The sequence below is a fragment of the Pelophylax lessonae genome (assembly GCF_965119305.1).
Source record: "Pelophylax lessonae genome assembly, chromosome: 2".
Taxonomy (NCBI): Eukaryota; Metazoa; Chordata; class Amphibia; order Anura; family Ranidae; genus Pelophylax; species Pelophylax lessonae.
This window is the reverse complement of record NC_138769.1, coordinates 298,874,456-298,900,014: the sequence shown is the minus strand read 5'-3', so window position 1 is coordinate 298,900,014 and position 25,559 is coordinate 298,874,456. Positions and strand designations below refer to the sequence as shown.

Here is a 25,559-nt window from a genome sequence, read left to right as displayed (position 1 = left end):
CCCTCTGCATACACAGCTCCACCTAGTCCCCGCGTGATTACCTCACCGTCCACCTAACGCATAGTGCCCAATGGGCTTTCTCAAACCTTTGAACCTTTGAGAAAGCCCTTTGGGCGCTACACGTGAGGTGGACCGTGATGTGACTAGGTGGAGCTATGCAGAGGATTGGATTGTGAAATGCTCGTTTTCTACTACTGAAATGTGAGTGTATTTTTATATGGATTGCGATTTGCACTCTTGCCTCCTATATGATTGACACCAAACTGAGAGCCACGGATTTGGAATGTACAGCCAGTGGGAGCGGTACCACTTATAATACTGCAAAGCGCATATAGACCTTCTTTAATTAGTGAGGTCCATTCAAGCAGGTGAGAAGACACCCATAGGTGGGGTGACGAGCACTGTGGTGATCAGAGGCAACTACTGAAGAGTTTCTGATATATGGCACTGCAACCTTTTTTTATGGACATTGAATCATTTATTGATGGATTGTATAAATATATATTTAAAAGAAAAGATGGACTCACATTTATTTATTACATATAGATGATTTTTACACTGTTTTCAGATATTTATTTATGCACTATAATTTGAATGCACTTTATTCACTTTTTTGTGACGATAAAGAGAGATTAGTGAATCTGCTTGGGTTCAGTTCAGTTCATAGACAATTTTGAGAATTTAGCTCGAAGAACTTTGTAGCAACCCCAATGAAATCTATTCAATTATTCAATTCTGTCAAACAAAAGGCACTGGAAGTGGTGCATAGGAAGCTAACACTTTCAACACACAATGAAATATGGCTGATGTGAGCCCACCCACCCACATTACTTCAAATTATTAGCTCTTGTGATTAAGCTGACCAGGGGCAAAGACAATGCAAAAAGTTTGTCATTTTCAGACTTCGCATATCAAAAGGATTGTGCCACAAACCCATGGTAGCGACAAGCTCAAACATCATCCCTACTCATAAATAAACACAGTAATAGATTGGAGTCAATATTCTAGCAGACTTGAAAAGTTGCGATGATATCTCATACTATACTTTTATGTAATAGTAACCATTTAGAAATGTCATAATAGCTTGGTATCTATAAAGGTAAATAATACATTTTTACAAAATTCCTACATCATATGCCATGATGAAATGATTTGATAAAACAGATCTCACCTGGTTTTTGTTTGGAAGTTTTTGTGGCACTGAAGTGTGATAATTCTGTCTCCTTTTTCCCCCCTGTGGATTCTTTCAACTTCTTCTTTACCTCTTTCTCTTTGTTATCTTCTTCCTTCTTCTTTTTTACTTTCTTGGTTGCTTGAATTACAAATTTAAAGGATATAAACATTATGTTATATTGTATACTGTATATTGTAGTTCACAATCAGAAAGATTATAGGCCGCAGGGCACTATGTATAGTACTGTTCTTTTTGACTACCAGCATGGGAAAAGCTGATTTATAAACTGAAGTGCATGAGCCATGTGTAGTTATTCTCGCAAATCTTCCCATAGTAAAATCACATAAAAAGCCCTTGTAAAATGAGACTACCCTGTACAACCTCTGATTTTCCCCTAGACCAATGACTACTTTGTTGAATTTATTTACATAATTTATTTTGCCAGTTTTGAGTTGGAACATTTTAACTAAGATTTATCCTATCTGTCTTTAAGTTTAACCTCAATATGTAGATACGATCATGGGAAATCACAAAACAAGTGTGAATCAAATTAATGAAATAATTTATGGAACAAGGCAATAATCGTCCAATCTACTTGGAAGCCTATTACAATCAAAGCATTTTCACACAAGCCTAGTAAACCACCAAGCTTCTAGTGACCCGTACTGAACACCGCATATGGGTATTTTTATTCCCCTTATTCTATTTATGGGGGATTCTTTGTTCACTTTTTTTCATGTTCACATTCTTTGTTCACATTTCATTTTCACCTTGGGATTTTTCTTCTGTGTCTGTAGCGTCTTCTTTTTTCCCCTTTGTTTTTTTACCCTCTGCTTTATTCTTGGAGTCTTTATCTTCTAATTTCTGCTTTGATGCCTGAAATATTATTAACATAATCATCATAATCCTTATCATCATTATTTAGAATTTTTTATTTAAGAATACAATTGTTATAATAATATTGTATTAATATTTTGGCCCCACTGAATAGTTGCTTCAGCTGCAAACACCTGACATAGGAGTCATACTGGGAGACTGGTGCAGGAAAGAAGCCAATTTTTAGCCAGTATTTACAAGGCTGAAAGTCTTGTAGTCTCACCATATCCCTGTTCACTGGTACTTTTTAAAACAGGATTTTACAGCAGATATTTAGTGGTGACAGTAATCTGCTTAGTAATAAAATAACTGTATGACAGAAGAAGGCCATTTAAATATCCAGCTCTTAATCACGTATCAGCTGATCAGTCTGCTTTCTGTGCTTAATGTGTTATAAGAACAATGAATTAAAATTTGAAGGCTTTTAAATAACTACATAATCAGTGAATTTCGTAAGCAAAATCTAAACAAAAAGCTAGATTGGTAAAAATGCCGGAGGTTACAATGTATATTGTACGGCAATGACATTAGGAGGAAACGTTACTGATTTTGATGCAATTGTATGGCACCTTTTTCTGTTTCTAAGTTTTTGAATTGATGTTTTATTTTCTTTGTTTTACAATGTATATAAAATCGTATTATACAAATACACATTTAATACAGGGTGGTCTCTCTCTACCTCAGCCAATAAGAGAAATGAATGATTTATCACCGTACGAACAAATGTGTATGTCAGAGAAAATAAGGAATAGTATCTCAAACATCTATAAAATCCTGAACGCAGGGGAGAAGCAGACGGTGCCTCCACTCGTAGAAAAATGGGAAAAGGAATTGGGTGCCCGAAGTGAGGGATTTCAATGGGAAAAAAGTATAAAACTAGTACACAATTCCGCGATAGACATGAGTATGGCAGAAATGAACTACAAACTTATCTCCAGATGGTATAATACCCCAGATAAAGTGGGGAGATACCAACTGGAGAGCTCAAAATATTGTTGGAGGGGGTAATGGGTACAATGGCACACATCTGGTGGGATTGCCCAAAAATTATAAAATACTGGAAGGAAGTACTATCCTTAATTTAAAAAATCACCAACATTGATATTAATGAAGACCCATGGTCATGCTTATTCCATGGGACAAAAATGTTGATAAAATAATATAAAAAAAACATTGATTCCCCACCTGTTAAACGCAGCAAAAAGTCTAATTCCTTTAAACTGGAAAAAAAAGAACCCCCATCATATAAAGAGTGTTTTTTACGGGTGGAAAAAACGAGAAAGTTAGAATCTAGAGCATGGGGAGAAGAGGAATATGAGAGCAGGGTCGAGATATGGGAGATATGGCAAGACTTCAAAAAAACTAGGGATTATGTACTGATTTAAGAAACGGGGGGGGGGGGGATGAGGAGGGGGAGGGTAGAAAGTTGGGGTTGTTTTTGGATTTAAAGTTTCATTTTCTTTTTTATAACAAAATGGTATGTATTAAAATTTTGTGTGTGGAAAATTTTCAATAAAGAAATATAAAAAAAAAATAACACAGGGTGGTCTCATGACACAGAATTCTGAAAGCATTATATGTTTTCTAAAAAGAGCCCAAGAGGAGTTCTTTCCCTTCAGACTCTCTTTCAGTTAAAAATGTCACACAGACTAATCTGAACAGAGCAGGCAAAGAGTGGGGGAGGTAACTTTCAACAAAATAAATTGTGTTTGTAAATTAGAGCTTGGGCAATAGAACTCCGTAAACAAGATGGTGTTTTTTTCAGTAAAGAAGATAAGGGTATCCTGGAAAACACATTAAAATGAGCTAAGTGCTCCAATAACTGGCTAAAAATGAAAACAAATATATTATGTTATACAAATATATATTAAATATATATTAGCCCTGAACAAAACTCTTGTCCATTCCCTACATGCAGAAGGGAGGCTCTTATTCATACAAATAAGAAACGCTGAGTTGAACTCCAGAGAGTCCTTTTCCTGGTGTTCATCTCTGGGTTGAACCTCTTTGCTATCCTCTGGGTTTCTGATGCACAGTTTCACAAGATCGAGCACACAACAAAGGGGCATTCAGGGACTGTCTGTGTGAGTGCGGAAACTGGATAAGATCAAGCAGGTGCTCTCACACAATAGTAATAAATCTGCTGAGAGGAAGATAAGCGAGAGGTATGCCTGACAATATTTTCTTGTATACTAGTTGCAACATCTTGGCAGTTGGAAAACTTAAAAAAAAAAATTCTTCATATCAAATGCTTCTATATTGCTTTGGCAATTGTGATCTTTAAGAACCTTAAAGGGTAACTCCACTTTCGTGGGGAAAAAATTCAGCAAATAAAGAAAAAACAATATAGCGTATACAATTGCGACACAAATCATATTGTAATTAAATGTTATTAAAAAATTTCCTTTACTTTTCAATCTGCAGCTGTTGTAATTTTCTGAAAATGCAATACAATATGGCTACCTGTAGTTGTTCTGTACACAGAATGTATTCTGACCACACCCCAGAAACATAATTTCCTGCTTGTGTGATTGGCTCACCAATTCTCCCAGAAGTCTGCACTAAGATACAAGTCAGATTTCTGGCATCCCCTGCAACAAAAATGTCATTTTTGGGGGAGATACTGCCAATAGGAACACGTCTAAAGGGATGCAGACCCAGCAGCTTTCCTCATTAGTGCCGTGCAGGTGCACAGCTGATAGATAATTATGAAATCACTCCCATTTGACCCACTCGGCACAGAGGAGCAAACAATGATTTCTTCAGAATAACAAAAGGTAGGAATCTGCAACAATGTTTGTTAAAATCTCTGAAATGTACATATATCAACCAAAGGGGAATGTTTTTTTTTCTCAACAAAAGTGGAGTTACACCATAAGCCTCATACACACAATGAGAATATTGAACGAATGATCGTCCGTTTTTTGTTGCATGCTAGTCTCATATCTAAAATGAAGAGATTACTAAAGTTACAAAAATTCTCATACACCAGAATACCACTTTGAAAGAGATGTAATGTGGTGAATTGTATTGTAATGTATTTTTTCATTTTTCAAGCATGCGTAGTCTTTGGTCTTCCAATTTTGTACTAATCGAACAAAAATCGGACATTGTGTTTACGTACGATATAAATTTTCTAGCCTGCACCCTCAGTTTTTTGTCATCCAAACAGTCAGAATCGACTGTCGAAAGCACTATAGTAACAATCAGATAGTTCGTCGTAAGGACATTTGTTTTTACAAACAAAACTCTTTATTTGAGAAGAGCATGAGTATCACAGAGTAGCAGATATACAACAAAGTATATGCATTTACATGAAACAAAATGGGACAGTAACAATTTCCATATTTAGCATAGGAAATAGTGATAATAAAAAAGATGCCAATTCATAAATAGCTGCAGGGCTAGAGCAGCAATTTCTGAAAAGAATATATAGGTCACATACATCGAAATTTCCTCAACATGGTCAGAATAGCAACAACAAGATATACTGTATTTAAAGTGAGACACTTAGTGCCCTATTGGATACAGGAGATCCAGAACATATTGTATGAATGCAATTTGTGGTATTATTGGTGATGCATAAGTAATAATAAATACTGACAATGTCAGACTCATCACACATAGAGGCTTTTCCAGCCAATTATCCCATATTTTATGATACTTGGTAGGGCAGTCTCTAGGGGCATAAACATTTTCATGTAGGGTAAATCAGGAATAGCTGCGATCATCCATTCTTGGACAGTGGGGGGGGGGGGGGGGCAATCCCCTGAGTCAGGCTCAGGCAATTAGCAGTCTGGCTGTAAAAAGTGATTTTTGCAAAAAAATGTGATGATATTTATCACTATCAGCGTCTGGGACAGAGTGGGTTATAGTTTGCACGGTATTTGGCCATATGTATAGGGGTCAGATATGATCTGTACAATATATACAGCTGGGTGAGATGGTCAGATAACTTAAGGGAAACCAATTTGCAGGAATCTAACACCTCCTCCCAATCCGCATCCTCCAGCTCCCTCATGTCCACCACCCAGCGATTTATAAACTGATAAGCAGAGGTTGTGGCAGACGGCAAGAGAAGACATTTGTAGAATGTAGAGGTGAGCTTTTTAGACTCCAATACCAATATTACATCTAGAAGGTAAAACTGTTCTAGGTTTGGGGAAGAGTTTCCAAATTGAGCCCGCAGAGCACAGCGGAGCTGGAAGTAGCGGAAAAGCTTTAAATTGGAGAGCCCAAATTCCTCTTTAAGTTGCTGAAATGACTTCACACCATCCCCACAATAAACATCAGAGACATATACTACTCCCTTAGACATCCACAGTTCATGATGGGGTACAGACAAAAGTTCAGTAAATCAGGGATTGCCGTGCAGGGGTGTATGAGTCGACACTGTGCCAATGCCCAAATCTTACAGTGGTGATATAACAACCCCTTATGACTCCCAATGGTCCAGGGATCACATATATCTCTAAAGAGGAGGTGGAAAGGATGTGTAGCTACCTGAGAGCATACCAGAGCAAGACATTGATCCCTGTCCCCATTTTTGAAGCGCAGTACCCTCTAGATTGGTGGGGTTCTTCAGTGCTTCCCAGGACAATTTATGGCGGGAGATGCCTAAACAACGGTATGAAGGATAGGTTCCAGTGATTTTGGGTCTCGCAATAGTAGATACACTGGAGCATGCCAAAGAATGTATAGGAGCTTGGGCCGATTTCAGGACTGGATACAAGGGTTCTAAATTTAATTTGACGTAGTTTTCTTGGAATTGAGTAATCGAGACCCCAAGACATTTTATAAAAACTAATCCAAGCTAGGGAAAGTTTAGCTTGTACAGCGGTCAAAACCCCAATGTCTAAGGGACTTGTCTCTGGGACTTGTCTCAGTTGACTTTCAGGCCTGAGTACTGCCCAAAATGTTCTATAACACCCAACGCAGTCTGTAGAGGGGGACCTTCATCCTCTAAGTGCAAGAGCATATTGTCAGGGTAGAGTCTAACTGTTCCAATCAGCGGACCTGAGCCTAGACCCCTAATCGCTGGGTGCGTTCTATGTGTCAGTTGTCAGTGGTTCTGCGGCAAGTGCCATCAGTGGTTCTGTGGCAAGAGCGTATAGCAAAGGGGATAAGGGACAGCTTTAGCATGTGCCCCTGGCTTAGAGGAAGGCTTCGGAGACCCTGCCATTGGCCAAGATCCTGGCTACAGGGGCCTGATAAAAAGCTGTAGCCACTTGATGTAATTTGGGCCGAAACCAAAGCGAGAAAAGCATTCAGACAGATAGTCCCATTCAACAGAGTTGAATGCCCTGGCTGCATCCAGGGACACTACAACTCTGGAGCCCATCAGGAGCCCCCATCATATGTGGCCAGTAAGTTCATAAAAAGGCTTTGCAGATTGAATGCTGTGTTTTTGGCTGACAAAACCCCAAATTGATCAGGTTGGATGAGGCTCAGGCTTTGTTTAACCTCAGTGCCAGGATTTTGGCCAAACTTTTGATATCAAGCTGGAGGAGAGAAATTGGTCAATATGATTCTGGGAGCATAGGGTCCTTACCAGGTTTGGGTATGAGTACAATTTGAGTACAATTTGGGCTTCCCCCATGGACTTCCCCCCCAAAGCAAAAAAAAAACCCTTCCAGTATACGCACCCCCCAAGCTAAAATATCCCCCAGAATAAATCCCCCCTTTTTCCTGAAATGTACTCAAAGAATTCAGATGCGGTGCTGTATGTGGGAAGTCCTACCAGGCCTCCTCTCAGCTGTGTCATATGGCATGTCAGAGTTATGGTGGATCCTAGCCTAGAAATTCTCTTGGTTCTCCAAAGCCCTCATCTGAGGCATGGTAGACATCAGACTGGTTCAGGAGCTGGCAGCATGGCAGGGTCATGTTCTACCTGTCACATGGCCACAATCGACAGTTACTGACTCCCACTATAAAAGAATCAACCTCACTAATTGACATATTGGTTCAAACCAATTGTACCAAGGGTTTAATATCTTTTCTTTACACGTGCTTAATACTCAAATACTTAGTACTCAAATATCCCCTGCAATGTAAGGTCCTATCTCAGAAGATAATGTAAGAACATACTTCACCTCCTCACAAAAGTATCTTTGTTCAAGACAAACTAACACAATTATTGATCCTGAATCGAGTATACAGCCCCATGAAGTTCCTCTCTGCACCGGCGGCACTAGCTTCAGATGTAGAAAACGTAAGACAGACCAGGATGATATAATACGTTTACTCTGATGATGCCATAAACTGGTCAGAAATTTGGATAAAGTTCAACAATGTATAAAATTGGTCTTCAATACCAATTTATTAAATGATCCACTTACCTGTATTTTAGGCAATTTAGATACAGTATTTCTGCCTTTAAACACCTCACATGTTGGTGATCATGACCAGAGCCCTTTTCAAAGCAAAAAAAAAAATTGCCAGTAAGTTGATTTCCCAAACCCCACCACCAAAAATAATATATACAGTATCTCACAAAAAGTAGTACACCCCTAACTTTTTTGTAAATAGTTTTTTTATATCTTTCCATGTGATAACACTGAAGAAATTACACTTTGCTACAATGAGTGTACAGCTTGTATAACTGTGTAAATTTGCTGTCCCCTTAAAATAACTCAACACACAGACATTAATGTCTAAACCGCTGGCAACAAAAGTGAGTATACCCCTAAGTGAAAATGTCCAAATTGGGCCCAATTAGCCATATTCTCTCACTGGTGTCATGTGACTCGTTAGTGTTACAAGGTCTCAGGTGTGAATAGGGAGCAGGTATTTTAAATTTGGTGTTATCGCTATCACTCTTTCATACTGGTCACTGGAAGTTCAACATGGCACCTCATGGCAAAGAACTCTCTGAGGATATGGAAAAAATAATTTTTGCTCTACTTAAAGATGGCCTAGGCTATAAGAAGTTTGCCATAATCCTGAAACTGAGCTCTAGCACGTTGCCCAAGACCATACAGCCATTTAAAAGGACAGGTTCCACTCAGAACAGGCCTCGCCATGGTCGACCAAAGAAGTTGAGTGCACATGCTCAGCATCATATCCAGAGGTTGTCTCTGGGAAATAGACATATGAGTGCTGCCAGCATTGCTAAAGAGGTTAAAGGGGTGGGGGGTCAGCCTGTCAGTACTCAGACCATACGCTGCACACTGCATCAAATTGGTCTGCATGGCCGTCATCCCAGAAGGAGGTGTCTTCTAAAGATGATGCACAAGAAAGCCCGCTAACAGTTTGCTGAAGATAATCAGACTAAGGACATGGATTACTGGAACCATGTCCTGTGGTCTGATGAGACCAAGATATACTTATTTGGTTCAGATTATGTCAAGCGTGTGTGGCGGCAATCAGATGAGGAGTACAAAGACAAGTGTGTCCTGCCTACAGTCAAGCATGGTGGTGGGAGTGTCATGGCATGGGGCTGCATGAGTGTTGCCAGCACTGGGGAGCTACAGTTCATTGAGGGAACCATGAATGCCAACATGTACTGTGATATACTGAAGCAGAGTATGATCCCCTACCTTTGCAGACTGGGCCGCACGGCAGTTTTCCAACATTAAAAACGACCCCAAACACACCTTCAAGATGACCACTGCCTTGCTAAAGAATCTGAGGGTAAAGGTGATGGACTGGCCAAGCATGTCTCCAGACCTAAACCCTATTGAGCATCTGTGGGCCATCCTCAAATGGAAGCTGGAGGAGCGCAAGGTCTCTAACATCCACCAGCCCAGTGATGTCATCATGGAGGAGTGGAAGAGGACTCCAGTGGCAATCTATGAAGCTCTGGTGAACTCCATGCCCAAGAGGGTTAAGGCAGTTCTGGAAAATAATGATGGCCACACAAAATATTGACACTTTGGGCCCAATTTGGACATTTTCACTTAGGGGTGTACTCACTTTTGTTGCCAGCAGTTTAGACATTAATGGCTGTGTGTTGAGTTATTTTGAGGGGGACAGAAAATTTACACTGTTATACAAGCTGTACACTTTACATTGCAGCAAAGTGTCATTTCTTCAGTGTTGTCACTAATAAAATATTATAAAATATTTACAAAAGTGTGAGGGGTGTACTCACTTTTTGTGAGATACTGTATATATACATATATATATATATATATATATATATATATATATATATATATTAAAATATTTTTATGTTTTAAAAATAATTATTTTTATTTCGCTTTTAGAATTATTAGTCAATATCCACTGGAAGTGAATGCCTACTATTTTAGCCAGCTCAATAAATGTATCTTTATGACTGACTGAAGGTATTTGGAGTCATAGCTCACTTTTCTACATTTTTCATTCTTACTGGTCAGTATATAGGAGAAACAATTCTAATCTAGCCCTAGAGTTGATCATGGGATGTTATTTGTTTTTAGGTAAACAAAGTGCAATGCAGTCATATACTAAAGGCATTTTACCAGTAGGGTCTCCAACATCATAACAACCACTAAATCATTTAAACAGTACTGCTTGGTTTCTTAGCTACTTGATGCCTTGCTTAATGATGTTCTTGCTAGGTGGAAATATTTTGCTAAGCATTTTTTTTTTGATCTTTGGCTTTTAGTGCTGTTATTTGGTTATGCCTACATAATGTGGATTTTTGTAAAAACACAATCCTCTTTTTTTTCAGGTGTTATCTTATGATGTTTATTTGCAGTAACAAAAAAAATATTATTAAAATGTACCCAGCTACTGTTTTAAACCCAGATCCTAGGAAAAAGGTACTCCAATTGGCGTTACTGCACATTAAAAGAAAAATTATTATAACACATATGATTATTGTACAGGTCGTGTAAATGAAACCTGCAAACAGTGATTGCAGAATCATTTTATCTTTACTTTGAATCAATTTTGTTACATTGTATTTTTTTAATGCTTGGGGGTCCTAAACAACAAAGATCTAATGTGTAAAATTAATGCTTTGTTCATTATAACTGTGAGAAGGATGCATGTTGTCACAGTGACACACGCCCACAGCGACTAGGTAACAAGGACGTGGTTTCGTGAGTAGAGGTATGAGGGAATAAGGGGAAACTTACACTAAGCAAGTAAGACTGGCTGTGATACACTTTCACAGCCCGCACTACCTCTGGCCACCGCTAGAGGGAGACTTTACTCCACACACAGGCAGATACGAATCTTACATGTAATCTGGCGCTCACTAAGGGTTAGGGAGCAGTCTAGCATTTATCACACACTTCTAGGATTCCTCCAGCTATCCTACAAGCTAGAACCCCAATGTTGATCACGTTTATCACTGTCCACACATCCACACACCATACACATAACAAACAGTACCCTGTCACCACCCAACAGTTTGTCCGCAGACTGGTCTGCAGGGCCACCACACATACCCAGATCTCCATCTGGCAGATCTGCTAGTTTACAATCTGCATGCAGCCTACACTTACATACAGATTGGCAATGAAGTTAGACTGAGCATAGACACTAAAATGCAACAATCTCCCCAGAGAATTGAGCCCTAGCTTAGAACACAGAAGTCACGTAATCATTTTATAATTTATTATCCCAAGAGTGGGCAGTGCATAAAATATATGCAAAGAAAAAGAAGTACAAAAAATACAAAAAAGGCAAAACAACATACACAATTGGCTATTCACTATTAAAAAGAAAAAAAAAACAGAAATAAACTTTACTGAAGTCTATCCTTTGGCAGAAGCATGCCGTAAGAATCTGTAACTTCCCAGTTGAACCTGGAAACCACCCACTTCCATATTCCATACTTCTCAATTTAGTGAAATTTGAATGTGGGCTGGTCTTTAGCCCTTGGCCAATCAACCCTAGAAGGTGTTCCCATCTCAGCCCACTGGACTGGTTCTGTGTTCTGAAATGACCAGAGTTGAATTGACCCAGAACAGCGCTGATCGCTGTGTCGGGGATAGGATTTCTGATACAAGCGCATCAAATCGCGACAGTAGCAAAAAATGTATCCCGTGTAAGCACAGAAAAAAAGGAGTCTAGTATTGTGGGCAAAAAAGTAGCGGAAGGGTAATATTTATAAAAATATAGATTAATTGTTGCTTTTTTTTCACAATGGAAACATTTAATATTTAGAAAGTATAAACAACAAAGAATACCAGGACAAGGTGAACCAAATCCACAAGAATGCGAGTGTTGACTCGGATTGGACAAAGAAAGGCCACAAACATAGACACAAATAAAAAAGGAACAAACAGGTATGATCAAACCTATCGATAGGTGGCCTTTCCCTTCCTCTTTGAGTGCTGCCAGCATGGTTCCTTGTAAGCCAGGCACATTGGGCCCTGCCATGTGGGTGGCTAGAATGATGTAAAGAGCGACCTGGATTATTAATTATTTGAAAGTTTCTGGTTCCAATGATGTCTTCCTTCTATTGGGGGTAATTATACCCTACACATCCATATGAATGGTTCTAAGCTGTGTAATATTATGTATTCCTAAGATTTTGATTTATCTTTGTATTTACAGTAGATAACATAGATCCCCAGAAGAAGACTACGACTTATTTGGCCGGAACGCATTGGGGCGCATGACTGAGGCATTATCACTCTATCGCAATTTTTGCCTTTAGTATACCTGCCTATTGTTGCATGTTATTATGATTGATGGGTCATGATAAGAAACTTTGTAACCAGAGCTCAAGTTTTAAAACCTATGTGACTTTTAATATTTGTATAATAAAATACTTTTTCATATACCTAAATTTGTTTGATAGTTTGCTTGCTGCAATAAAAAAACCCAGGAGCTTTCCTTACATTTTCATGCAATACATTAAATGGGGTGTGCAGCCGTTCCACTCCCATGTATTTTTCCAGACCAAGTGTTTACCCTGCAGCCATAGATGTATTTGATTATATGCAAAATAGGGGGTTTAATGCAGAAGAAATATTCAATAGAGACGATAATGGAACAACCGATTTTAATATATAATTTTTAGGAACCTTAAACATGATATGGAGAAATGAGTGAGAAATTGGTGGGTTATAGTATCCCTAGAGAAATGTTTAAAGGATAAAATGACCCCAAGGAGACTAAGATGGGAACTGGGCCCTAATGACGGATTAACAGATCAGGTGCATGTAGATGAATGGTACACATTCTTTAATGGGTGTGAAATGAAATTGCTTGACATGATCATTAGAAAAGAAAAAAACAGTACTATTAGAAGAATTAAAGATCTAAGGGAGAAGCTCCAGCCAAGTATTGAAAGTGAGGAGTATCAAATCAGATCCAAGAGTTTGTGTGAATACAGTAAAAAAAGTGGGTTTGGAAGCAAAAAGTAAAAAAATTTAAAAAGTATTGCAGAAATCTGATTGATCAAAAAGGAATAGTATATAAATGCTAGGAGCCACTAGCTGAGACTAATGGGGAAGACAAAGGAGTAACATCTAATCAATCATCTCCAGTAAGAGAATTAAACCCACAGAGCAAGAGATATAGACTGTTTCAAGAAAGCAATACACCTGACACTAGGTTACAGGAATGATCCCAGTAAGCCAATAGTCAGATATCATACACAAAGTAATGATAAAAACCCACATAAAAATGTCTAAAATAGAACACCACGCAGGTCAAACAATAAGACATACAGACACTATGATAACCAAACCCCTTATAGAGAATACAATAGAGGTGGTAATAATTATGAGCTCCGATCCACCCACCAAGGGGATTTTTACCGAGAGTACTATTCAGACCCCCCCAGGTTGGGGAGGTCCTCACCGAAGAGGGGGGAACAGGGGCATATATTACCAACAACATCGCACAAGAGGAATAGGAGCAGCAAGAAGGGAAAGAGGAAAGGGCTGGACAGAACATGGAAACAGACCGAGGGAATACCAAGGTCAGGAAGGATAAATGAGAAGAAAACAGGAAGAGAGGATGTAGAGGAGGGAGAAAGAACCACAAAAGAAAGAGACAGTAGTCAGAGAGGGAATGTTTACCTTAGCTCAGCCTTCTTAACACGAGAAGAGTTACAAGTATTGGACATAAGCCTAAAATATACACCTTACAAAGGAATGAATACATTAAAGCGGAGTTCCGGCCTCAAAAACGACTTTGGGCCATCCGCTTGCTCTGTGTCACCTGTAAAAGAAATGGATAGTCCCGATTTTTTTCTCTATTACTTACCTTGATATTGAAGAAAATATACTTACCTTTCTTTCACTTCCTCCCTCTGCGGCCGCGGCCCGCGCCATCACTTCCTGCTTGCATTGATTCCTGTGAGCTGAACTTCATCGCTCCCAGGAGTCAATGCGCCTGCACCGGCCCTGCTCGTCAGTTCCGGTGCAGGAGTGTCATTCCCTGCTAAACAGCTTCTGGGCATGCCCTGAAGCTGTGCAGGGATGACGCGCCTGTCCCGGAAGTGACGAGCGGGGCCGGTGCAGTGCATTGTGGGACCGAAGAGGACACGGAAGAGGACGCAGAAGAGGACGCGGTGGCTTCACCTGCCCACACCTGAGATGGCAGCGCTGGAGAAGAAATTTTCAAGGTAAGTATTTCTTCTAAAGGTAAGTGCGGCCCGCACAGTTTAGAGGCTATCTATTATGGAATGCACTAGCCCTGACTGTCCCGGGGGTATTTTTAGTGAAAAATAGATTCCGAGGCCGGAACACCGCTTTAAATGGATTGATAGATGTTGAAATATGTATACAGTAATCCCCTGCTCCATCGCGGTTCAGTTTTTGCGGTCCCGGTAATTCGCGCTATTTTAATTAGGACCCATTAATTTGGATATCGCGGTCCCGGTAATTCGCGCTATTCTAATTAAGACCCATTAATTCGGATATCGCGGTAATATTTCGCCATTTCGCGGTTATGTAGCGGTGAATGAGAGAATCAGAGCGAGGCTGTGGTGGAACGCATGCCTCGCTCGTGGACCGCACCGAGCGCGGTGATGTTAGAGGGGGCGGTAACGCGATTCGGAGCATGTGCAGATGTGCTCCGTGCTCCTTTGCCAACCACAAGCAAGAAAGCCACCCAAACGCCCATCATCTAAGGCTAAGGCTTCTGGCGAGCCAAAACAGAAGAGGAAGTTCCTTACAATTCAGGAGAAGGTGAAACTTCTTGATATGATAAAGGAAGGACAGAGTTATGCTGCTGTAGCCCGCCATTATGGTATGAATGAGTCAACGATTCGATACATCAAAAAGGATGACAAGAATATCAGGGCAACGGCTGCACTGTCCATAAACCAAGCTGCAAAAAGAGTTGTTTCTTCCCGCAATAAAACCATTGTTAGGATGGAAACTGCATTGGCCATTTGGATCCAAGATTGCAGAAAAAAAGCATCACATTGGATGGTAACATCATCAGGACACAGGCAAAGAAGCTGTACGACACTTTTGCCAATGAAGGAGGCTCTGAAGAAGGCTCTGCCGCAGCCGAACAGTCAGACAACGACAATCCTGATCAGCCTTCTACTTCTAGTACAGGTACATCTTCATCAGGAGTCATTTCTGCCAGCAAGGGGTGGTTTGACCGCTTCCAGAAACGCTATCAGTTGAAGAGTGTTTCATTGCAAGGTGAAGCTGCATCTGCCGACAAAGAAGCTGCTGAAAGGTACACCAATGAGACCTTCAAGAGTTTCATCGAGGGGGGTGGGTACAAACCAGAGCAAGTCTTTAATATGGATGAGACCGGCTTGTTCTGGAAGAGAATGCCCAAACGGACCTACATCATGAAGGAGGAAGCCCGAGCCCCTGGATTCAAGGCTTATAAGGACAGAGTAACCTTGGTTATGTGTGGAAATGCTGCTGGGTTTATGATCAAGCCAGCCCTGATCTACAAGGCCAAGAACCCCAGAGCATTGAAGCATAAAAACAAGAACCAGCTACCAGTCTATTGGATGCATAACCCTAAGGCTTGGATGACTAAACGCCTCACAACTGAGTGGTTCCATAATTGTTTCATCCCAGCCGTCAAGGTCTACCTTGCCGAACTTGGCCTTGATTTTAAAGTGCTTCTGCTGATGGATAATGCAGGAGGCCATGCCATGGATCTATCGTACGAAGGAGTGCAAGTTGAGTTCCTTCCACCCAACACCACGTCTTTAATTCAGCCTATGGACCAGGGTGTGATACGAGCATTCAAGGCGCTGTACACTCGCAACTCCTTGAATCATCTTGTTGAATCCATGAACAATGATGATAATTTCAATTTGAAGAACTACTGGCGTAATTACACCATTGCAACTTGTCTGGAGAACATACAAAAGGCCCTCAAGGAGATGAAGAAGGAGACCCTGCATGCCTGTTGGAAGAAGCTTTGGCCAGAAATTATTCATGAATATGAAGGGTTCTCTCCTGACGAAGTTCATCATTCAGCTGTGGACAAATCAATTAGGCTGGCGAAGTTGCTAGGAGGTGAAGGTTTTCAGGATATGACCCAGGACGATGTCAATGACCTAATTGAAACCCATTCAGCTCCACTAACCGATGAGGATCTGACAGAACTCACCAAGTCAGCGAGTGAGGAGGAAATGGAGGAACATGAGGGGGAGGAAGAAGAGGAAGGCTTGTCAATTGAGCGCCTTGGCAGGGTCATGCGTACGGCCAATGACCTGAAACAGATGTTAGCTGATTGGGATCCTGACATGGTTCGTTCACTGCAGTTCCAAAACAGCATTGATGGAGCCATTCAGGTGTACAAGAACCTCCTCGCCCAAAAGAAGAAACACGCCCAGCAACTGCCTATAACTATGTTCTTCACAAAACAGAAGAAGGCCACATCCACCCCAAGTACCTCCACAGGCACCTCTGATGTAGAAGTGGAGGTCATGGAGCAGCAAGAAGACAACCCACCTACACCAAAAGAAGCGCCTGCTGAACCTGCGCCTTCAAAAGGACAGTAGCTGCTCTTATTTGCTGCTTATCGTCATCTTCTTTTCTGCTGAGTACAGTACAGTACTGTACAAATACTGTACAGTACTCTTTTATTTACTACTGTACATTATACAGTACTGTACTTTTAGCACAATAGTTTTGTGTTTTTACAATGCTCTTGCTCTCTCTCTATACAGTACTGTACAGTACTGTACTCTTTTTTTTACTACTGTACAGTACACAGTACAGTACTGTACTGTTAGCACAATACAGTACAGTAGTTGTGTTTTTACAATGCTCTTGCTCTCTCTCTATACTGTACAGTACAGTACAGTTGTACAGTATTTTTTTACTACTGTACAGTATACAGTACTGTACTGTTAGCACAATAGTTTTGTGTTTTTACAATGCTCTTGCTCTCTCTCTATCTTTTATGTGTTTTTATTGCTTAAAAGTTTGTTTAAAGACCTTTAAATGCTATTAAAAAGTTAACAAAACATGCCCAGGGTGTATTTAAATAGGGTCTTTCTATTTCGCGGATTTTCACTTTTCGCTGGTGGGTCCGGAACGTAACCCCCGCGATGGAGGGGGGATTACTGTACATAAATTAAACATTAAGAAATAGTTTTTAGGCAATAAAGTAGGAAAAAATGGCAATCAAGAAAGGGATGATTTTAAGCATAGTAGGTTGCAGAATGCATCCACGTTTAATCCAAAAAATGTACACAACCAATATCTAGAAGTTTAAAAACAATGGTGGAAGATGACATTAAAAAGATGACAAAAAAAAGTGGATAAGAGCACCAGAAATAAAGAAGGGTATAAAAAGATTAGAACAAAGGACTGATAGTGATCAGAGCAGCAGACAAAGAGGGGGGGATTGTAATTTTGAACAAAGCAGATTATGAAAAAGACATGGAGAGATTACTAGGAGAAGAAGGTACTTATACAATATTACCGAGCAATCTCATGAAATTAGCTGTGATGAAATTAAAGAAATTGTTCCAAAAAAAAAAAACTTGGAATACTAAATAAAAAAGAAGCCACATTTTTAGTCCCAGGACATCCTAAAATGCCTGTTATATACTACACCCCTAAAATTAAAAAAAAAAAAAAACAGAAACCAACCATCAGGACGACCCATAATAAGTGCTATCAATTCAGCTTTAGACCGATAGGGCAATATATTGATTTTTTTCTTGCAAGAGAAAGTTATTAACCAAGCAGCTTATTTGAGAGATAGTGGGGATTTAATAAGGATGCTGGAGGATTTTCATTGCTAAGATGGGTACATTTTAGCTACATTAGATGTAAACAGTTTATTTTCCAGCATTAAACAGGAAGATGGCATTGATGCAGTAAAATGGGCACTAGATAGTGACGATAAATAAAAAAGTACCAAAAGAGGTTTGTCTTGGACTGCCTGGAATTGGCAATAAAAAACTTATTTTGGTATAACAATAAGTACTATGCAGAAACAAGGGGCATTGCAATGGGCGCTAAATATGCCCCCCAGTGCAGCAAACTTAGTAATGGCAAAATAGGAGTCGGAGGGCATCTTTAGGAACAAATGAGAAAGGAGCTGGCCTTTTACAGGTGATTCATAGATGATGTGATCCTTATATGGAAGGGAGATGAAGAATCTTTAAAAACCTTCCTGGAAGAAATGAAAAACAACATTTATGGACCAATGTTCACCTCTACATGGAGCCATGAAACAATAGACTTCCTAGACCTCACTGTATTTACAAAAGAAAAGAAAATCTACACAAAAAACTTTCACTAAAGAGACAGATAGAAACAGCTTCTTGTCTACAAGCAGCCACCGAAAATGGTTAGGGAATATTCCAAAAGGTCAGATTATGAGGTTAAAATGAAACTGTAATTTAGATGAGGATTTTGAGGTAGTTAAAAACAACATGATTTTTATTTTTAAAGAAGAAATATAAAGAAGGAGGAATATTAAAAATAAAAGAGGAAGTAAAGAAAGTGGATAGAAAACAGATGTTACAGAGGAAAAATTAAAGGCCTCGCCAATAAATCTATAGAATATAAGTTTATTACAAAATGTATTTATTGGAGACTACAGAGGGGTAGAACGTATTATTGAAACACACTAGTCCATTTTGCTAAAAGACAAAATCCTAAATTAAGAATTACACAAAAGACATAAATATATTTACAGGAAGTCAAAAGCATTAAGAAATATGACAGTGAAAAATGTGGTTAACAAACAAAAAAAAGAAAAATGTGGTTAACCCCCCCCCCCCCCCCCACTCTTAAATAAAAAAAGTTTCCTGAATGTAAAAGAAAAAAAAAACACACTTTCAGTCTAACAAGAATAACAGAACTTTTTAAATAAAATCGCTGATCTTTGTAAGAGTACATATGTCACCTATTTGCTGGAGGGCCAATGTCGACTCCAGTATGTGGATTGCACCACCAGGGAATTAGGGAGAAGAGTCAGTAAACATATGAACAACATAACAAAGGGTTGTACCCACCAGAGCATTTCTAGGCATCTTAGAGAAAACCATAACAAAGATGCTAGTCAGCTTAATTTTTATGGTATTGATAGAGTGGAAGGTCACTGGAGGGGAGAAAACAAAAAACAAAAAGTATCACAAAATGGATATATTTATTAGCTACTTTATCCCCAGAGTTGATCTAAACTGCTTTATTGCCAACTTAAAAAAAAAATATACATATATATATATATATATATATATATATATATATATATACACACACACACACACACACACACACACACTTTTTTTTATGTGACAACACTGAAGAAATGGCACTTTGCTACAATGTAAAGTAGTGCGTGTACAGCTTGTATAACAGTGTAAATTTTCTGTCTCCTCAAAATAACTCAACTAAACCGCTGGCAACAAAAGTGAGTACACCCCTAAGTTATAATGTCCAAATTGGGTCCAAAGTGTCAATATTTTGTGTGGCCACCATTATTTCCAGCACTGCCTTAACCCTCTTGGGTATAGAGTTCACCAGAGCTTCACAGGTTGCCACTGGAGACCTCTTCCACTCCTCCATGACAACATCATGGAGCTGGTAGATGTTAAAGACCTTGCACTCCTCCACCATCCGTTTGAGGATGCCTCACAGATGCTCAATAGGGTTTAGGTCTGGAAAAATGCTTGGCCAGTCCATCACCTTTACCCTCAGCTTCTTTAGCAAGGCAGTGGTTGTCTTGAAGGTGTGTTTGGGGTCGTTATCATGTTGAATACTGCCCTGCGGCCCAGTCTCTGAAGGGAGGGGATCATGCTCTGCTTCAGTATGTCACTGTATATGTTGGCATTCATGGTTCCCCCAATGAACTGTAGCTCCTCAGTGCCGGCAGCACTCATGCAGCCCCAGACCATGACACGCCCACCACCATGCTTGACTGTAGGCAAGACAAACTTGTCTTTGCTCTCCTCACCTGGTTGCTGCCACACTTGACACCATCTGAACCAAATACGTTTGTTTATCTTGGTCTCATCAGACCACATGACATGGTTCCAGTAATCCATGTCCTTAGTCTGCTTGATTTCAGCAAACTGTTTCTTGTGCATCATCTTTAGAAGAGGCTTCCTTCTGGGATGACAGCCATGCAGACCAATTTAAGGCAGTGTGCGGCGTATGGTCTGAGCACTAAGAGGCTGACCCCCCACCCCTTCAACCTCTGTAGCAATGCTGGCAGCACTCATACATCTGTTTCCCAAAGATAACCTCTGGATATGACGCTAAGCACATGCACTCAACTTCTTTGGTCGACCATGGCGAGGCCTGTTCTGAGTGGAACCTGTCCTATGGTCTTGGCCACCATGCTGCAGCTCAGTTTCAGGGTCTTGGCAATCTTCTTTTAGCCTAGGCCATCTTTATGTAGAGCAGCTATTCTTTTTTTCAGATCCTCAGAGAGTTCTTTGCCATGAGGTGCTATGTTGAACTTCCAATGACCAGTATGAAAGAGTGAGAGCGATTTAAAAAGTCAAATTTCTTCCTCAATTATGGCCAATATGTATTCAGCTACATATTTTTGGTAAAAAAAAAATCCCAAAAAGCGTATATTGATTGGTTTGTGCAAAAGTTAAAGCTTCTACAAGCGATGCGATTTTTCTTTTTTTTATTCGTTTTTTTATACAAGTCAGCAAGTTTTAGCAGGACTGCAACATTGCAGTGGACAAATTGGACACCTAACTGACACTTTTGACACTTTTCTGGGGACCAGTGACATCAATGCAGTGATTAGTGCTAAAAATATGCACTGTTACTGTACTAATAAAACTGGCAGGGAAGGGGTTAACATCAGGGGCGATCAAAGGGCTAAGTGTGTCCCTAGGGGGTGCTTGCTAACTGTGTGGGGGTTTCTCTGACTGGATGAAGACAGATATCGGTGTTCCTGCTTAGTAGCAACACAAGATCTCCATCTTTTTCCCTGTCAGAACGGCGATCCGCCTTGTTTACATAGGCAGACCACCATTCTGCCTCTCTGGGGAACAATCGCGATTGGCTGGTGGGCATCGGACCTGCTGATTGGCATCCCCTGTGTCCAGTCAGCGTGCGATTTTTCCTCCTGTGGTGCTTGCGCCACCCAGTGGCTACTGCACAAAATGACGTAAAGGAACATGATTTCGCGCAATAGAGCTGACCTGCCGCAGTAACCGCAGTAAAAAAAAAACACACTAACAAAAAAACTACAAGGCCAGAAATGTACTCATTCATTAACTGGCAAATGTATGCTATTTGAGTATCAATTAAAGTGGTTGTAAACCTCAGACATGAAATATGAACAAAGCATACCCCTCTATAGTGTGTACTTGTCTCAATTACGAGCATTAAGGCTGGATACACACTATACAACTTTTGTTGTTTGATTTCCTTTAGATTTACCTTCAACTATGTAGTGCAGGGGCCTGCCTGACTACATACAAATTTAAAGTGTTTAGGTTTGACCTCATATTATATGGTTTTGGTAAATCTAGGAAAAAGTCTAAAGAAAATTGTATAGTGTGTATCCAGCTTAAGTGTAATTTCTGTCTAGTGCTGCGCTCCTTTGCTATCCGCATGAGTCACTTCTGACTAGGGTTCCTGACACCAAAAGAAAAAAGGTGACAGGGGAGGGGACTCTAGCTGCTTGACAGCCTTAGCTCAGTTCCTGTGTCCTGTGTAAAGAGGGTAGTGTCTCTTCCCTCCAATCAGCTCTCAGACCTCTCCTCGCTGAGCTCTTCAGCTTCTCAACCCCTTTTTTCTGACAGTTCAGACAAGCTTTATCAATTCAATTCTGGACCATGTACTGATGTAAAGAAAAGACGACTATAGATAGACAGGTACAACTTATGTAGGAGGATTTGTTTCACCTCTGTGTATCACCTGAGACCTATCACTTCACTGGGTATATTGAAGGGTTTACAACCACTTTAAAATAGTATTTTTATGTATATGGGAAAAGAAAGTTAGAAACTATACAACACATTGCCTGCAAGAGGACATATTAAACACTAGGGGGCAGTAGGGAATTTTTGTGGACAAGGGAAGGCTGACTCTAAAGTACTCATTGCTAGTTAATTGTGCAAATAAGAAATTAATCCATTGCATTGTGAAAACTAAGTATAGCAGGCCAGTATATTCTGCCAGGCCTAATAAATTATGTTTAAACACCCTGTGTCATAGAGAAATTCAAAGATAATCAAAGAGAGATGATCAAAAACAAATGAGTTATAGGTAGTCTGATGATGTGTCTTTATTTATATAAAAGTCAAGAACAGATTTGGCCAATGCATCGTATCTAGAGGTCAATAAAGGTATAATAGATACTAGTACCTGGAAGAAAACGTATTCCTTCACTACCAAACAAATATCTCATTTAAAACTCTAGGCAAAGATTCAAATTTTGTGACAAGGAAATATTGCAGTCTTCATATGTCTCTTCTATCATCCTGCCTGTGTTTTCATATCTGTCATACCAGAAACTTTCTCTATTTTGTGTTGTGATTAATAGGAGTCTAAATGTTATCTATCACATTCTCATGCTTTGCTTTATGTGCCAGTTGTGCCAGTTTGTGTCCTGGGTAAATGATATGAGGATTAAGCCTCAAAACACACAAGCACTGTCTAATCTTTACTCATAAGTACTAAATCTAATCACAGCTGTAGACAGCTGTTTAAAAAGACCATTTGAGTCACTATGCTATGGCATCTAGCTGCTGTCAGTGCAGGTCCAGTGGCCCCTATAGCTGCTGCATACATACGGTCAGGTCCATAAATATTAGGACATTGACACAATTCAAATAGTTTTGGCTCTATACACCACCACAATGGATTTGAAATGAAACAAACAAGATGTGCTTTAACTGCAGACTTTCAGCTTTAATTTGAGGGTATTTACATCCAAATCAGGTGAAAGGTGTAGGAATTACAACAGTTTGTATATTTGCCTCCTGCTTTTTAAGGGATTAAAAGTAATGGGACGATTGGCTGCTCAGCTGTTCCATGGCCAGGTGTGTGTTATTCCCTCATTATCCCATTTACAAGGAGCAGATAAAAGGTCCAGAGTTCATTTCAAGTGTGCTATTTGCATTTGGAATCTGTTGCTGTCAACTCTCAATATGAGATCCAAAGAGCTGTCACTATCAGTGAAGCAAGCCATCATTAGGCTGAAAAAACAAAACGAACCCATCAGAGAGATAGCAAAAACATTAGGTGTGGCCAAAGCACTGTTTGGAACATCCTTAAAAAGAAAGAACGCATCGGTGAGCTCAGCAACACCAAAAGACCGCGGAAAACAACTGTGGTGGATGACTGAAGAATTCTTTCCCTGGTGAAGAAAACACCCTTCACAACAGTTGGCCAGATCAAGAACACTCTCCAGGAGGTAGGTGTATGTGTGTCAAAGTCAACAATCAAGAGAAGACTTCACCAGAGTGAATACAGAGGGTTCAGCACAAGATGTAAAACATTGATGAGCCTCAAAAACAGGAAGGCCAGATTAGAGTTTGCCAAACGACATCTAAAAAAGCCTTCACAGTTCTGGAACAACATCCTATGGACAGATGAGACCAAGATCAACTTGTACCAGAGTGATGGGAAGAGAAGAGTATGGAGAAGGAAAGGAACTGCTCATGATCCAAAGCATACCACCTCATCAGTGAAGCATGGTGGTGGTAGTGTCATGGCGTGGGCATGTATGGCTGCCAATGGAACTGGTTCTCTTGTATTTATTGATAATGTGACTGCTGACAAAAGCAGCAGGAAGAATTCTGAAGTGTTTCGGGCAATATTATCTGCTCATATTCAGCCAAATTCTTCAGAACTCATTGGACAATGCTTCACAGTGCAGGTGGACAATGACCCGAAGCATACTGCGAAAGCAACCAAAGAGTTTTTTAAGGGAAAGAAGTGGAATGTTATGCAATGGCCAAGTCAATCACCTGACCTGAATCCGATTGAGCATGCATTTCACTTGCTGAAGACAAAACTGAAGGGAAAATGCCCCAAGAACAAGCAGGAACTGAAGACAGTTGCAGTAGAGGCCTGGCAGAGCATCACCAGGGATGAAACCCAGCGTCTGGTGATGTCTATGCATTCCAAACTTCAGGCTGTAATTGACTGCAAAGGATTTGCAACCAAATATTAAAAAGTTAAAGTTTGATTTATGAATGTTAATCTGTCCCATTACTTTTGGTCCCTTAAAAAGTGGGAGGCACATATACAAACTGTTGTAATTCCTACACCGTTCATCTGATTTGAATGTAAATACCCTCAAATTAAAGCTGAAAGTCTTCAGTTAAAGCACATCTTGTTTGTTTCATTTCAAATCCATTGTGGTGGTGTATAGAGCCAAAAAGATTAGAATTGTGTCGATGTCCCAATATTTATGGACCTGACTGTATGTAGCAGCCTCCTAGACAGGTGCTAGGTAAAAGCATTTGTTGATTCATATGCTTATCAGGGGAGCCTGATCTTTAGTTAGGCCTGCTCTCTGTGCTCTTTGTGTATTCGTCTGGTCTGAGGGAGTGTCCCCACTGCATCCAATAGGGAGGCATGTTGGACAGTGGAGGAAACCTGGCCAATGATGCTCAAGCTTTTGTAACCATCCCAGTGGGTTGGCACCTGGAGAGGTGCATGATGGGATTGAAAATAAAAGCAGAGAGCACATGAGGCAGGGCATCTTTGGACGGGAAGCCAGGTCCCAGGAGGAGGGTGATGGCTGTCTCTCCTCCTGTCAGGTTGGAAAGTGATCACAGGCAGTCGGCCTAGTGGACCAGAGTGTGGAGCTGAGCTGTGAGGTTCAGGAGAATCTGACAGTGGAGCAGTGGCAGAGGTCCCTGTGAAAAACAGTGTCCGTGAGTACCAGGGAGCTTGCCAGGGGTCTTCCCAGGAAGGGGACCACTCCAGGGAAAGTCAGTGGACAAGAAACAGCACACACAGTGGGTCAGAAAGGGGGTGCAAGGTTAGACCCTGAAGAGAAGCTAAAGTACAGTTCATCAGTTAAATCTTCACCTCAGTGGCAAAGTGAAGCAGAGGCCTTGCCGCATCCTCTGCAGTTAGATGTCCTCAATCTATGCATAGTTGCTAGTTGGAGTATCCCACTCATCCCTTCTCCTATCCTACTATAAAAGAAAAACACAAAAAAACAAATCCCCTGGACTGTTCAT

General features: G+C 40.3%; 1 protein-coding gene across 2 annotated transcripts in view; it reads right to left on the bottom strand.

Annotated features, from left to right (window-relative positions):
* TULP1 (TUB like protein 1) overlaps nt 1-25,559 on the bottom strand; it is a 101,408-nt gene that overhangs the window by 61,357 nt on the left and 14,492 nt on the right. For both annotated transcript variants that reach the window (XM_082245335.1, XM_082245336.1), the window contains exons 2-3: nt 1,945-2,050; nt 1,172-1,312 (exon numbers count right to left, since the gene is read on the bottom strand). In XM_082245335.1, coding sequence (XP_082101461.1) covers nt 1,172-1,312; nt 1,945-2,050 — 247 coding nt within the window. The remainder of the gene's footprint in view (nt 1-1,171; nt 1,313-1,944; nt 2,051-25,559) is intronic.